The following is a 16265-nucleotide window of genomic DNA, read 5'->3' on the forward strand; positions in this document are numbered from 1 at the left end:
TTTGCTCAATTAATTCAAAGAAGAATTCACCAGTACACATAATAATTAAAACTGGCAACCCCACGATCACCCGGCCCTAACATAGAAATACTGAGCTCACTGGTGCCATTTGCTGCATTGCCGTTGGTAAGCGGAGCCAGTTCCTCCTGGCCCGTGACAGTCAAGCCATCTAGGTAGACAGTCAGCTCTCCTGTGGGAACCACAGCTCCTTTCTGCTCCACGCTCAGTTTCAGCACCTGCTTCACATTCTCCACTGTAGAGCCCAAGCAGAGGTGGTATGGGAGGAGGTATTGCATCATTAATAAGAATGAAACAAATTTCACTGACATGCTTGAATTACAATGTTCACGTTAGAAAAAGAACTCATTGATACGATATCAGGAAACCTCAACAACTAGCCGGTTATCTTTGTGATTGAGACATATTTGAATAATCCCTTTGACGAATCAAGACACGATCAGAGATAATAAGGGTTGTATTTAGCAAAAAGATTTCCGTTTAGAATACATGATAGTGATGATTGGCAAGTCTAAATAAATAGCACTTTAAGAGTCTGCTGTTGCCCGGTACCTTAGTACATGTGCCACAACTGTATTTGTTCAATTATGAACAGCCCCACCCCAACACCATTATTATAATATGGTTCTGTATGTATGATGCAGGTTAATCATACATTTTCTGTCATGCTGCTCCAAGGCTTGAATTAGATCCAACGTGGCTTTGCCAAGCAGAGCATCTGCCTTCAGGGTGTGGTGACTCCATACTTTGAAATCCACTTGTGTGTGCGGTGTTACATTCCTAATATGTCAGAAACACATAAAACACACACACAACACATAAAACATTAGACACAAATTTGCAGCATCAGAAAAAGGACAATTAACAGTATAAAAAAATAGCACTGCTCAAGTTTGGTTCATCGTGTTACAATTATTTGTAACACTGACATGAAGTTAGCGCCTGTGTGCATATTTTACTGATGTACTCAGCTCACAAAATGCTCCTTCTTGTGTTTTCTATGCCTGCAAAAAATGAACACGACACAGCGCAGTCATTGTTTTCACGGTTGAGCACATCAGCCTAAAAAGAAATATCAAGGATTGTAGCCTAGACGGCACCTTTAGGACTCGCAACAGCTTGCTAAACATCCATGGAGCAAACACAGGATCACACAGACAGCACCACTCTGTCTTGTTCGCAATAATGACCCAATCAAGACAATTAGCATTTGCAATGACATGTCTCTGGCATTTAGCCGGGCTATTCCAAAGCCAGATCTGTAGAAGTCTCTAATGATACAAACAGGCCTGTGTGTTGTCATACAGTAGTTTTTCCCTCATTTCTGTTGTTCTAATGATTATGAGATGAATCCCCAACATTATGTTTGTTGCATAAGGTACACTGTCAGACACATAGACCACACATTCCTGCACCAAAGCCTGCATACTAAAAGACCTAAAAAGGAGGTCAGAACTGCTTCATCTGCCTCTCACAACAAGCACGGGCGACCAACATAGGCATTCTCTCGAAACATCCCATTACGGGGGAGCATGAGAAGACAGATGTCTAGACTCCAAAATCATCAAGTAATTTTATATTCTAAATAATAAAATGGCTGGGCATTCATGTGTTGTGCAGCGACACTCATTTACGAAGCACACTGTGAACATGAACTTGTGTCAGGGGTTCTCCGATTCAGCCGATCCAATCACTGATCACAGGGTCCATTTGAAGCCATTTCTCTGGATTAGTCAACAAGTGATTTTGCTTCTCTAATCTTTGTTTATGTATGTGTGTGCTGATCCATGTGTCCTGGAGGATTTCAATATCCCAGGCAAATGGGAGAAATTCAATTTTTTTGCGCTTAAACGTACTATATGCAACAATTGTTTAAATCCCACTCAATCATCTTATGACCCACTAAGGTGTATGTATCTGTATGTCTGTATTTGCAGAAACCCTGCCTGTGTTTTCCTTTTTCTTCTTTGTTTTGTTGTGTTCAGGACTCTTCTGGGACTCAGCAAAGAACATTTGGACCCCACATGGGGGCTATAACCCCCAGCCAATAAGCCTGTTCTCATTCCCAGGTCAAAAACTACCGATTTGTCACGCCCCTCAGTGTACCGAAGGTCACAACGCTCACAGGACTGGCACAGTCAGCCACACAGAGCGTCATTAGTGAGGAGGCATGGTTGTTTTTATTTGTTCTTTAGAACTTAACCATCGTGAAACGGTCAAAAACCAACATCCATCTATCTTCCATAAAAACAATTGACAGGCAGGAATTACATCATCGTGAACGCTCAACATTCCCCCCCCCCTTTCGGCTGGATCGATGGGAGAACCCTAAACTTGTGAATATAACACATGCCATGACACACATATAGACACAGATTGTCAGACACACAGAGGAGAAAATTGTTGCATCTTACAGAGTGAGCCTCTCATCCCATTTAGGACTGGAGGAGCTGTGAGACTTCACTGTGCGGCGCGACTCCCCCTCCGCTGTCACCTCCACATAAATGGCAGTCCCAAACAGGCTCTTCTTCCTCTTGATTTTGGCACAGGAAACTGGTGGAGCATACATGAAGGAAGTGCTGAGACTAGTGATTTTTCACTTTAATATACATTACCTTTTTTAGCATAATGTTGACACTATTATCCTGATATTCAGGCATACAATCCTTCAATGTGAGCTCTCTGCAGGAGAGACGGGGTCTAGACCTTGAGGACACCCTGTCATTCCCATACTGTACATTATAGCCTACTGTGCTTGACTCACCAATGGCATGGAGCTGTGACGTTCCTCTGTGGTTATGGCTAGACTCGGCTCTAGAGGAGGCCGTGGCCATGTCATACACCACAATGGGAAACCTTCAAAACCAAACACAGAGACAAATAAAGCAAACATTAGGCACAGAACATAAACCTCGTAAAAGGAACAGTTGAACCTTGCAGGGTTAAAAAAAATAAACACAGCTAAGGAGACGTAGAAGATTCTTCTGCATATTGGGAACATTTTACTGAGGTTTGTGGTCAATTTCCTATCAGCTTTTAATATCTACCTATAGGAGCAATTGAAACCTTGAGAAACTTGAAAACTAAGCTCACTAGCTCTAAACAGCTCATATAACACATAATTAAAACTACTAATGCCAAGAACATTTTTTTTAATGAAAGCAATATAATCATTAACTTCCTTAGAAGGTGGATTGTGTGTTTTTAAGCACAACGCTACAATTACACCAACCACTACAGATGATAATAACAAGTTAAAATATAACAATTAGTACTTTTGAAGGTTTTTTTGTAGCAGCAAAAAAGTGAGTCTAGAGCCTGGGAACAGCCAGACAACCAGAATGTAATATGGCACTTAAATTCACTAAATTGGTTTAGTTTTAACAATAATAATGTTAAATAATTGTTATTTGATTATTCGATGGAATAAAAGATTACTAAAATAATGGATAGCTGCAGCCCTAACCAGCATGAAATATAATAGTACTTTTTATTTACCTATTATAATGCAACCATTTCCCATATTACAGTTCAGCATGGACAGTATTCTGGAAACCCAATGTATACTCACTATTGGTGTGTGCTGCTAGATCTTCTGGTTCAGCCCACACTGTGTCCCATGGTTCCTCTGAAACAGAAAGGAGCTCATTTTTAGGCTCAGCACAGCTGGTGCGGCAGTTCAAATTATGACCACTGATTAAGACACCAGTGTATTACTTTGGAAGTATATATCTTGTCAAATATAGCGGCAATGTGTTCCCCAGCATGGAGAAAAACATGACGATTTGTGAAAACCTTTAGGGTCATTTGACGCCAATGTTTCCTCATAACACAGATGATAGGATTATCAACTATAAACATGTATATTTTTGCCAGGATAACACAGTTAGGTGATGAATTATAAAATATTTAACATATTAAGACCTTTCCTCCGAGGGCTCTAAAATGGGCCATTGTTGTCCCATGAGTTGACCATGTGGCTAGGGGATAAGTATCTACTGATCAATTATTTTAACGAACGCCCATCGCTATATATTTAAATATCTTTTGATGTACAAAGAATATTTTTAGAAATATTCACCTTTTTCATATTCAGGGGCTTATAAATCTGAAATGGAACTCTCTAGCAAAGTGATATTGCAAATATATATCTACTTGCATACACATTTCCAGATTCTGGTATGAGAACGCCTGAAGAATGTTAACTTCCTAAATCAATCCATTACAAAATTATAAGTTCTGGAAGTTTGAATAAATTGCATTTTTCGCACATGGCTTCTTTGCAGTCAAACAAGGTCTGTATTTCTGAAACTATAAGGAATTGAAAGCTTATGTTGCATGGTGGGTACAAACACTACATTTAATATTTTATTTTCCAGCAAAATCATAGGGGGTGAACTGGGGACTCCTAGGTGACTTAGCGTGAGATGACCCTTTGATATCCCGTGTTGTATGAAAATAGTAGAGTAAGGAGACGATCACACAACTATAGTCTGGAGGCCTGAAATATTAAATGAACATATTATCCTGCCTACTAAAGACGGCACTGAAATACGTGATCATTTGAGTACAAATGCTTTGTCGGATTTAAACTAGAAAGATCAATTTAATCATCAACAAAAATGTTGACTCATCTATGCTTACCGATTACAGTAAGGACATATCTTCATCACTTTCTATGTAATTACAACTGATCTCAACACCACTTCAAATCAACACTGAATATAGCTTCATTGGGGAATTCTATCTGAGTCTAATAACTTTGTCAGCAGTGACAATAACAGAATCCAGATCACCATGTGCATGCTAGCCTCGTGGACAGCACCAAACAAGAAAAAACAAGACAACAATATGAAGACAACATGACTATATAAAAAAAGGTCTCAGCACCAGGAGCTTATCAATATTGTAAATTCAGGTAATCAGGTGTCGAACAACACTGAGTAAGTTGGTAACTTTTATTTACACCTTATGTTTATTTTGAAGATCTAAATGTAATATCTAAGATCTAATTATGTTATATTTGATTTCTATAAAACGAATATGCATAACTGCTAACAACCCCAAATGTCCCATGAAATAAGGAATGGTAATCTCACTTTATTCCTTTTACACAACCAGTAATTATCATTAGTTATTTACAGATGGATTGCAGTATTTCTTGTGTGTAGAAGGTGTGTGTCATTTTGGTGTTGTCCCGGTAAGTGAAAGGTAAATCCTTGAAGAAAGATTATTATCTTCATCCCTCGTTAGACAATAAGTAAGTAAGTAAGTTGCAGTGTAGTATGACAGCTTGTGTCGTCGTCCCTCCTCCCACCAATGTTTAAATGCACAGGCTTACCAGGGCTTAAGTCAATGGCCCAATGACATAAGGACTTAGGAAGCATGAGGGGGGAACAAATACAATTCACAAGGAGAAAAATCCTACTTGACTTTGTGTCTTACAACTGACTGAACGTGATAGTGTGCTACTGGCCGTGGAACAAGGGTATTTACTCCAACACAACCCGCCACAGAGAAAATAATTCTAGCAGCTGTATATCTGACTGAGATCCTGTTTCTGTTACTGACTGACTGACAGAGTGAAGGGTGAGAGGCAACTGATACTTGTGTGTATGTATGTTTGTGTCTGCATGTAAGTGCATGTGAGAGATATAGGTACAGTCAGCCGGCTTGTATTAACTTTGGTTGTAAGTTATGATGAGGGATGTGAACCGTTAAATCAGTTAACCACTGAGAACATGTTTTGACTGGTTGCACATGTTAGTCCATAAATTAATTAATGGTATATATTTTAACCAAAAGATGTATTCAGACAGCATACTCTGTGGCTGCGAGCTCCGTGGCATGAAAGCAGACAAAGCTTCGATTCAGAATCAATGCGTCATCTGATCGGCTCTTCAGATCAGCCTTCATACAAACCACCAATTAAACTATTTAAAACAAATATCAGCTGATAACGATCAGTGGCCAATCAGCTGATATTTGAAAGCCTCAGCCCCACCTACAACCTGATCAAAATGCAATAAGACAATAAACTTCAGCACAAATCATTAAAACTAGATGGACATAGTGCTTTAAAATGTGAGCGCAAAGCTCAGTCAGTAGAGTGCCAGAGTGTAAGGAAATCATCTCTTGTATGTCATGTCTTTTTTTCGGTTGTTATGGTTAAAATCAAACAGGTCTTCCTCCATATCGACCACCTTCTGTTGTTTGGCCCATCAAAGTCTATTTGCTTTGCTCTGAATTCCTCAAGTTCGTCAGCCTTCTCTGCATTATGATGCAGAATTAACTGAATTATTGAGAATCTGAATGTCCTTTACCATCGTTTTTTTCTTCTCTTTAATCTCTCCTATCTCATCAATCACTCCATTTCTCCTTTTCTCTCTTAAATTGCTGGGGCTTGCAGACTCCTCCCATATATATTGGTCAATCTCTTTTATGCTGGTTGTGCAATACGCCTTCCGTTCAGTGGCTACTCTCCAAAGCCATTTTATATTTTTCGTTTTCGTGCCTGGGGTGTTGCTAAAGCGATATTAAAGACGCCTTGTCAAAAATCTACCTTCAATTGGTAAGCACGAATATTGTCAGGACATGCAAACATTTAGAGGGAAGATGGTTGTGACAATTTTCATTTCGGCACCCACATCGGTCAATCTAGCTCCAGTCCGCAGGGCTCCACAATAAGGCTTAGCCGCTTGTTCTGGGAAATTAAAACGCTGCATTGGGCTGGTATATCTAGCAACTAAAAACTAATTAAACACATAGTTTTTCTGGAGCTGAAATGGAAGTGCTAAGGAATCTTATTTATTTATTTGTTGTTTTTGAATACATGTTCTATAAATGAAATAACTTGAGCAATTTTGCTTCCTTCTCTTCTCTGTTGAGTGTTGCATGTGCACAGTAGCAATCGGGCACTCGCAAGAAACATGCGGTTAAGACAATTTTTATGAGCTGAAGTGCAAGCGAGCATTTAAAAAAATGATTCATTAAAAAAGTTATTTAGTTATTTCATAACCACGAATAAATTAAACAATGCACCAAAAATAGACGCTTAGGCCCACATACACAGTATTAGAGCTGCCTGCCTGCACTGGAATATATCTGACATGATGTCAGGGGGGTGTTCCCTTACATGAACAGAATCACAGGCTTGGATCGGTTCAATAAGACAACATAAAGTTTCACTGCAGCAGTTTACTGACAATGGGAAACACCAAATGTGTGATAACTACATAGGCTATCCTCGGTAGCGAGACAAGAATTGTGCTTCCAGTTCCCATACATACAGTAAAGGATGTCTAAATCTTTAACCGGGAGCTGTTCAATTCTAACAGCTTTTCTTTATGTTGGCATTACACACTCACTTCAAACAGTGTCAGCAGGCTACAACTCCTCCTTGCCCCACAGCTGCTTTTTTGCTTTTCAAAAGGTCAATGTGTGAGTGAGAGAGAGAGAGAGAGAGAGGGAGGGAGAGAGAGAGAGAGCGACAGACTGAGAAAAAACACAAACAACTATATTTCAGAGCCAGACAGCAAAAGTTGCAGCTCAAGTGACAGCTTCCTGTAAGTAATTCCCTTCCATTGTGGCACTAATAAACATTATGAGACAGCCTGAGCTGTGAAACCACAGTTAATATTTGAAAGGCAGTGGGACACCCACTAATGATTATGAAAACAATAGTAAAGGCAAAGAAAATCACCGGCTGAAACATATAAGTCACGTTTGACCATTTCTCTTTGAGAAAGAGCCTGTCCACAGAAAGGGACTGTGCCTAATTTTTATTGATAGGGAATCCCATTAGGTATTAGCTGAGCCCAAGTTCACGTTAGGCCTATAGCACATTGTGCTCAAATTGCTGACTTTGCCAGTCATGGACTGTTACAGTGTGTAACTTGTTCTTGTTTTCATAGAAGTGGTGCTACCGATACATTGTTGTCTTAAATAGCAGTGTGCCTCATGTCAGGTCTATGTTTACCTGTGTCTTAAGTCAGGTATTGTGCCAAACCAAATAAATGCCTGAAAGACAGCAGATGTCAACACATTTAAAAATGAGAGGTAATCAATGTTTCGTTTTCCTTTCAGATAACAAAGTTCAGTAAACAAGACCATGAGTTACTGAATAATACATCAGCAGGGAGCTCTTACGTTTAAACTATCATAAAACCATAATGTTGATATCTCAAACACTGATCGTCACACGCTAACTCTAATATGTTTAACGAACATTGGCTAACTTTTGATAATCTACTAACATGCTAACGTTAACGCTAGCTCGCAAAGTAAGAGCAACTGAATTGGCAACTATTGCCCTTCAGATAGTAAGCTACTGAATCGGAGACGAAGTTGGGTAATGTTATACGTACATCAGACATATCACATAGCCGTATCTGTCAGATAAGCCTGGCTACACGTCGTAGCCACTAGCACTACTCTGCAACGAAAGCTAGTCAGCTAGCTAGCTACCAATAAACTAGAGCTAGCTCAGCTAGCCACAGAGAGAAATACCCGTTTTAGTGTTATATGTTTGACTTACTAGCTTACCACCAGCTGACTATCTCTCTAACAGCCGTTGTGACGTCTAACTAGTTATATGATATCCTAATTATTAAAATATCCAGTGTGTTGGTTTCATCTTTAGCTGTACAACTTTCAGCTGACCAGATATGGCTAGTTCGGCAAGCTAACGTTACAAACTTAGCCAATTTAGCTTTTATCAAGCTTAGCTAGCCGGTTTGCTCACGAATATAACGTTACTTAGCGGCTTTGCTAGCTAACGCTGGCCAAACAGTTTGCTTGGGTGTGGAAGACAGACTTGTAGAGAATTTTTGACATGACGAGATACTCCTTCGTGATGGTTTAACTTACACACGCAGCTGTGTTTTACCTTGTCCGTTGTTCCGCTCCTTTCCTACTCTCTGCGTCTATGCGGTTCTAACGTTACGGTTGTCGGTAAAATGCCCAACCGTATAGGCCCCAGTCTGCTACGGTTCTCTTGCCATCTCTGTGCAGAAGCCTCCCGAGCAGCAAAACACACGGGCGACAGGCGCGCCACCCCAAATATTGCTGTGTAATAACACGGGACGGGATCTGAGTCAGTACCGTGGCTATACTGTTGTTATTGCACAACCTCGCCACCCAAACGATCATATGGACGGTTAGACCAGTCTGTGAGTACTTTTATGTGCTTATCACCTACAAGTGTAATTTAAATTTAATTTAATTTCATACTCGTAGTTGTATACAGTTCACGCATCAAGACACTCTCTTGTCTAAGTCTACTCATCAAAGTAAAAAAGGAGCACATCATTCATATTTTGTTATCTGAATTATTACTTTGTTTTACTGCATCAATATTTCGAGTGTCTATTTTTTTTTTCTTTATTTGTAGCCTATTATTCAATTCTAAAATTGGACACATTGTAATTTTTTTGTTAGTTTTTAGTTAGTTGCCCACTGCTACTGTCTAAGACAGAAAGGGACCACAATAAAAATCTGAGGGTCACAAGATGATAAAAGAAAGTTTATAGTTCTGTTTTTATACCCATTTGCTGTGAAATAACTACGTTTTATATTCAAATGTGTTTTTCTAGTAAATATTCCAGAATTACTTTTTGCTATTCTTACACCATTTATTAAAAGGACACATCACACATAGACATTTTTGCACTTTGTTTTGTTTTCATTAGGCACTAGCTGCACCTTTTGGCTGACTTTGGCTGCTGGGCATGCTGTATGTCATGTTCATGATCCTACACCCGAGGCATCATCAGTGATATTACCTGGAGTCATTTTGGGGACTTTCAACATCACACACCCAGAAAATAATTGGCATATGTAAACTGTAATTCCCAATACAAAACGGTTTATCAGGTTTGAAGGATCATCTGGTGAGTCTTAAGTGTTGCCTTCTCATTCCAAAATCACTGACATCTTCTTCTGTCTAAAGCTTGTCTTTACTTAATAGACACTCCATCTGTTTTGCATTTTGACTGATATTTTTGATTGGATTTGAGAGGAAACTCACTGGAGAGCCCAGAGAATGAACTAAGAGAAATTAGAGGGATCCTTACAGGACAGGACTCCTATGACTTTTCCTTACAGTGAGTGTAAGTGCATCCAGGTATTTCTTCAACCATTTATAAAGGAATATAGATTCATTGAATCAACAACATGAGTGTGCATTACTAGAGGTGACAACTGAAAAGCACTTATCATGTAACATCTACAACTGTACTGCTGATGTCAAGTTCATTTGGAATGAATTATTCAGTGGTGTCTCAGAACTTCAGAACAAGCAGGGTTAGTACAGGCGGTCCAGACTGGAGAGTGAGTTTCAAAAGCCAGAAATTGTTCAACCATAACTGTTGAGTCCATAATATAGATGAGTAATGGTATTAAATCTGTTACCCAGTATTATTGTTTTGTGCAGTAGAGCAGTAAAGATCTCATTTTAGCAAAACTAAAATGAACAAAAGTGCAATCCATGCATTAGATTTATTTTTTCATACACTCAAATGACTCATTCTTCTCTAACATTTTTAATGGCTGTGTTCCATGGAGTTATATGAGACCACACATGAGGCCATGTTGTTGCTGCATTGACATCACTTGTTTTTACAACATCATCAGTGTGAACTTCAAATTATATCCTGGTGGATTATGTACAAGTTTCTAGAGGTATTTCATTAATTCAGGAAATTGTGTGCTTTGTCAGCTACACAGACCCTTACATTTTACCTTATATTGTTTCTCCAGGCAGTTATGCCTGAATATCCTCATAAATCTGTCTCCACACAATCACACATTGTGTGTGGTGCATGTTTAAACACCATGAACCTAAAGCGGAAATTACCTGCAGTGAATGTATGATATAATAAGAACATCTGCATTTGGTTCCACAATAGCCTTCCCATGATGTCTTCTCTCAAGTAAGCCCGAGTGACAAAATATGAAACATGTTACAACAACATGTAAACAAGTTAGAGGTTATAAATGAATGCAGCCCTGACACAGTAGCAGCAGAAAATCCTCAAGCTTTAAATTTACATTTTTTTCTCTGATTTAAGCCCTTTTTATACATGCACTGCAACTCTGAACTTCTCTAGAACCCATCTTATAGAGGAGCTGGATGTGAGAACGTAAATGTCTGAATCATTCAGACTGAACATTAATAAGATTTTAACCTGCCAGCTCCCGAGTCCAAAATCTGTGTAATGTCCGATTGAGCCCATGTGTGAATCAGGGATAGTGTAGGTGGACGTCATCACCGGGACATCGAGATTACTAGTTACCCTGTTTCAAACTGGCAAATAAATCTGAAAAGTCCTAAAATTATACACTTCTGCAAACCTCACACCAGTACTCTGATTACTACCAAAGTTTTATTACATTTTTTTTTAATTGTATTTTTGTCAAAAACAACAACATTTTGTTTAGTAATTGCAGTTTATTTACATTTTGTCTCTTATGAAGTGTAACTGATGACATTTATTTTACTGTTACTTGTTCGTTACAACACGAACAAGTGTTGGAAGAGCGCAAATTTTACGTTGGCCAAATGTTAGAGTTGCAATTTCACATGATGCCATTGGACCGAAAAGACTTCTCATAGACTTAAATTGGGAAAAGAGACTAAAGCAGATTTTTTTTTTTCGGCAAATCAACTTCCCAGTATGAACACATGCATAGCACTTGTTTAAGTCGTTAGGTTAACTTTCATAAAAAAAAGAATGGGGCACCAATGCTGTCCTCTTTATACAGCCATTATTTTGAAGCCTCATGTTGGGCCTTTTTGGCCATCGCCATCTTTGTTTTTTTGGAGTCAAAAGTGACCATGTGACTGTGGTTGTGGATGTGAGAAAGTCCTTGGCCATTGTCCGGAGAGTTCACAGTGAACGACATTTCGATCACGTGGCTTCAGAAAAATGGTAGAAAACAGATATCTAAGGGTTACGAAGAAGGGTCTTTAACACTGGCGCCTTGCCAGTGAAGAATATCTACCTGAGAGACGACGAGATTCGTGAATTTGTGTCTAAAGGGGGAAATTGTCAAAAGAATTTAAGGTACACAAGGGACCAAATCTACCTACCACACGTCACCTGAACCAAATCTATTTTCAGTAAGTGAGAACATCTGACAGACAATATCCAGCTGTGTACGACATGGGCGAAAGGGCAACACTGGGCAATTTATACTGTATTTGTAGGCTTCATCCCTGCCACGGCACTGAGGTGAATTTCATGCAGGAAATAAGCATTTTGCTGGAGGGGAGGGAAACGGGGGCATTAAGGAAGGATATTATCCTACTCACTTTGTCTTACATACATTGGAACCAAAGTTCAGTTTCCCCCCTTTGATTTGAGGAGAGACAACATCCTGAAGCACACATGTAACAGGGAATCAAATGAAGCCGTGTGATCTGAACAGATTTGTGCTCCTTCAAGTCCTTTGGATCCCTTTGACTGCCCCCCTGGGTGCCCCCACATTTTATAAAAAAGAAAAGAAACGCAGCAAAAAGTACCCTTTTGGATTCCATTATAGGAGATAAAACATGATAATGTACCCTCTGGGTGTTGCTCCTCAAGCTAGTAAAACCTTCTTAAATAAACTAGAGAAAAAACATGAAAAACTTAATTTGTATTAAAATATGTGTGGTGACATTGTGCGTTATAACAATAAATATATTGCTTCACCCATCTCTGCCTGACAATATGAATCCAAATTATATTCAGGGTCATATTTCCTCACCACACACTTTGGAGCTTTTACTAGCAGAGTTGTCTCCCACATAACATTTTCCTTTGAAAAAAACATTGATTTTGTGTCACTTCCTCCAAGAGAATGTTACCTAGCTAATAATGGCGAGACACACTTTTTATTTCCATGACTTTTTGAGCATATTTATGAATAAAAATAACAAGCTTTTACTAAAAAATGACCAAAAGGAATATTTTAAGGGATGAAATGGAGAAAACATGATGGAGTGCCCTCTAGTGCTCTTTCGGGGTACAAACCGCCATGTACTGCCTTACAGGCCGCCCTACAAACTTTCTGCTCAATGGTGCCCAGCCAAATGCAGCTGGTGCCCTCTTTATTTTTTTAAACCATGCCCTTCAGACTCCTCCACTGGGCCTGAGCAAACCTGCAGCTGACGATCTGGCAATGAGTGAAAGAAAAGCTGGCGTTGACAGGCGGGAGAAGAGATGAGTTGATTCAAGTGTGTTGATAGGCTGGGTCCAGGTTAATGGCAGGGCAACACACACACACACACATAAACCAGGGACATGGAAATCACAAGGAAACGACAGGAGCACTGCCATGACCGTGACGATTTGACACTGTTAAAATAATTACCCGTTGGTATAGAACTGGAGGAAGGAGATCGGAGTCAGCTCAAGGTCCAAACAGGGATTTAATCTTGATCAAGAGGAGAATTCACAGAACAACATGCTGGTCTGTTGCAAAGTGTAGACTCAACGTGCTGTGAGTCAAACATGGTATTTATCCATCTTCTTGTGGGTGTGTTTTCACTCAGTTCATAGGGATGGAAGTCATAAACTCCGATGTTTATCTAAACCTTGCATGGGTCGCAAACCCCACCTGGGTCATAAACCACACCCATGTCGCAAAACACCCATGTCGCAAAACACCCATGGGTTGCAAAACACACACAAATGGCCACAGGCCACAGGACACATTTACATTCACCAAACCTTCTCATGTGTAAGTCTTCAGTTCAGTATCTCTCATCAAGAAGTACAAAATTTCCATATCATATCCCTCCTGTTTATGCTGATTCTAAGCATAATCATAACATACATTTTGTGAAGTGTGAGAGCAAAAACCCTATCAGGCAGTTCAAAACATTCTTATTATCCATTATCCTTCTAGAAAGGGAAACTCTCTCACGGTCCCGCTGCCCCGGCAACCACCCGCAGGTACTCCATTTAACAAGGCACAGAAATTATATAAAAATAAGCATAAATTCAAAAGCATTTTGATTACATTGTTGCCCCCAAAAACAAAACATAAATGTCCTCGCCAAGCTAGTCAACCTATCGGGCTTGGCTACGGACCTATCCCTACCTAGTTAAACTATCCCTTGCACGTAAAAAGAACAAAAGAAATGGGGTCACCTTCAATATGTACAAATGCTGTGAATATTTTTCTCCTAAGAGGCTCTAGTCGGCCAATTCAGAAAACTACAACTTCAGTTAGATTTTCTGTAGTCTCATCATAATCAGTAGAATAAACATATAACAGCTCTTAGTCCGTAGTGTCCTTATCCTCATCAAAGAGGTTACCATATAAATCATCATCTGTCAGATCAGAAGTAACATTTTCTTGTGCTGCATTCTCATAGTCCCCTCGGTGATCATCGGTGGTGGGGATCCTTTCGTACAGCATAGTTGTTTTAGTCACAGCGGTGTCAATGAGTCTCTGTAACAGTCCTCTCAAACAGGGGATACAACAACATCCACAAACGATTAGAATGGTAATCATTACGGTTACAGATAACATCATAGTTTTTATAGAACCTGCCCATTTTCCAAAAATGTCCTGGAGCCATCCTGTCAGAGGATCTTCAAAACCAGAGTTTTCAGCTAACTCTGCAGATAGGGAGGTTAATCCATTCAACGCCTTAGTGATGCTGCCATCAGGTGCTGTATTGTTAGGAATAAACGTACAACACATATCTCCAAACATTTTACATACTCCTCCTTTTTTCAGCCAACAACATATCTAACGCCATCCTATTCTGCCATGCCATTAAACTAGTCTTATCTAACTGTTGATGTATGCCCCCAATTGCTTCCTTAGTGTAATTTAAAAATCTTTGTTGGTTATAATAGACGTAATTTATCCAATCCACATTTTTATTAACGGTTACCCACCAAGCCAGGAGTGATTCAAATCCTGCAGCAACCTGATTTCTGGCTTTAAACTCATCAGGAACACCTCGAGGAACACCAATTGCATCTATATAAACTCTGCTGTCAAAAGATCCTGCTGGTGCATTTCTCTTTGTTCGTAAATTATGTATCGTCACTTTTTCTAATGTTGTGTCATATGGTAAAATATATGTCGGCATTAATAATTGTACCATAGCACAAGTTCCCTTCCAATCAGTTGGTAATTTTGCTCTGAGTATCTTACCTCCACAGAACCACCATACATCAGCTCTGGCCATGGTTTGATCATTCACTATGTCATCAGTGACATTGCTCTCGCCCTTAATTACATCAATGATGGTTTTACAGGTTGTCAATACTCCTACTGACACAGTACCTCTGCTTCGTGTCAAGCAGGTATAATTCCCGGTGTATGGCGTAAACCAAGGTGGTTTAATCTGTGGTGACACTGGGGGGAACAGAAGTTTCAAAGTGGTGCAGTTTGTATCACTCTCTGATTTGTATAATTCTAGCATGCAACGAAAACCTTTTGGATCATTATCTGGATTAAGGGGAAAAGGCACTGTGCCTAACCCCGGCCTGGCTGCTGCACATGCTAGACAACTGGAAGAGGATAACTTGCTGTTTCGGGCTGTGTGAACGATCCATTGTAGCCATACATTTGAGTCTGTGAATCCTGTTTCTAGGGCATACGTTTCCTTCATATTTCTTATGTCTATATATTTTACAGGATTATTTTTCATCGAAGTCGGTTTGGTTGGTGTGGCTGTTACAGATGTTGTCTGATCTCTCGGGCTTGGGGACACTATTATATGGAATATCCCAACCTTGTTTATTCCACTCCCCCATGCTCCCAACACATATGTTCCGTTATCAGTGCGTTTAGGAGTCTTAAGTGTTATTATTACAGGCATGCAATTGTTTGTTTTGCAAATATTTTGTTTTGCAAATATCTTGATAATTTTCAGTCGGTTTTTCAAGTTAGAATTTGGGTTGTATCCCCAATCCCGTGGTCCTGTATTAGCAATTACCCAACTCCACTTCTCGCACGCACACCCACCTATATGAACAGTTCTACCCCACGCTTTTCTATATGCGCTGCATACCTCCGTGGTGACACAGATATAATTTTCTGTCTCCGGCCAGTGAAAGTGTTGTCCTGAACAGGGGAAAACCTGACATGCATCAATCTGAGCAATGCAATTCATCCCTTAAGTACATTTTATTATCACTGCACCTCTACTAGTGTCCCACCTGGATTGTATTCCTATAGCTCTTTCCCTCATTTTATCGTATACCTGGCCATGTGTCACTATATTTGAAATAAGGAAT

The 16265-nt window shown here is 39.6% G+C and overlaps 1 protein-coding gene across 2 annotated transcripts in view; it reads right to left on the bottom strand.

The window, feature by feature from the left end:
- wwp1 (WW domain containing E3 ubiquitin protein ligase 1) overlaps positions 1 to 9117 on the bottom strand; it is a 32456-nt gene extending 23339 nt beyond the window's left edge. Inside the window, exons 1-6 of one of the 2 annotated variants that reach the window (XM_084033741.1) lie at positions 8906 to 9117; positions 3590 to 3646; positions 2783 to 2874; positions 2433 to 2571; positions 674 to 798; positions 101 to 253 (exon numbers count right to left, since the gene is read on the bottom strand). In XM_084033741.1, coding sequence (XP_083889867.1) covers positions 101 to 253; positions 674 to 798; positions 2433 to 2571; positions 2783 to 2852 — 487 coding nt within the window. In that variant the 5' untranslated portion in view covers positions 2853 to 2874; positions 3590 to 3646; positions 8906 to 9117. Of the gene's footprint in view, positions 1 to 100; positions 254 to 673; positions 799 to 2432; positions 2572 to 2782; positions 2875 to 3589; positions 3647 to 8886 lie in introns of both variants that reach the window. The other variant, XM_084033742.1, reaches the window with a different exon arrangement.
- Positions 9118 to 16265: the final 7148 nt, after the last annotated feature.

The sequence above is a fragment of the Eutrigla gurnardus genome, assembly GCF_963514095.1.
Source record: "Eutrigla gurnardus genome assembly, chromosome: 18".
Taxonomy (NCBI): domain Eukaryota; kingdom Metazoa; phylum Chordata; class Actinopteri; order Perciformes; family Triglidae; genus Eutrigla; species Eutrigla gurnardus.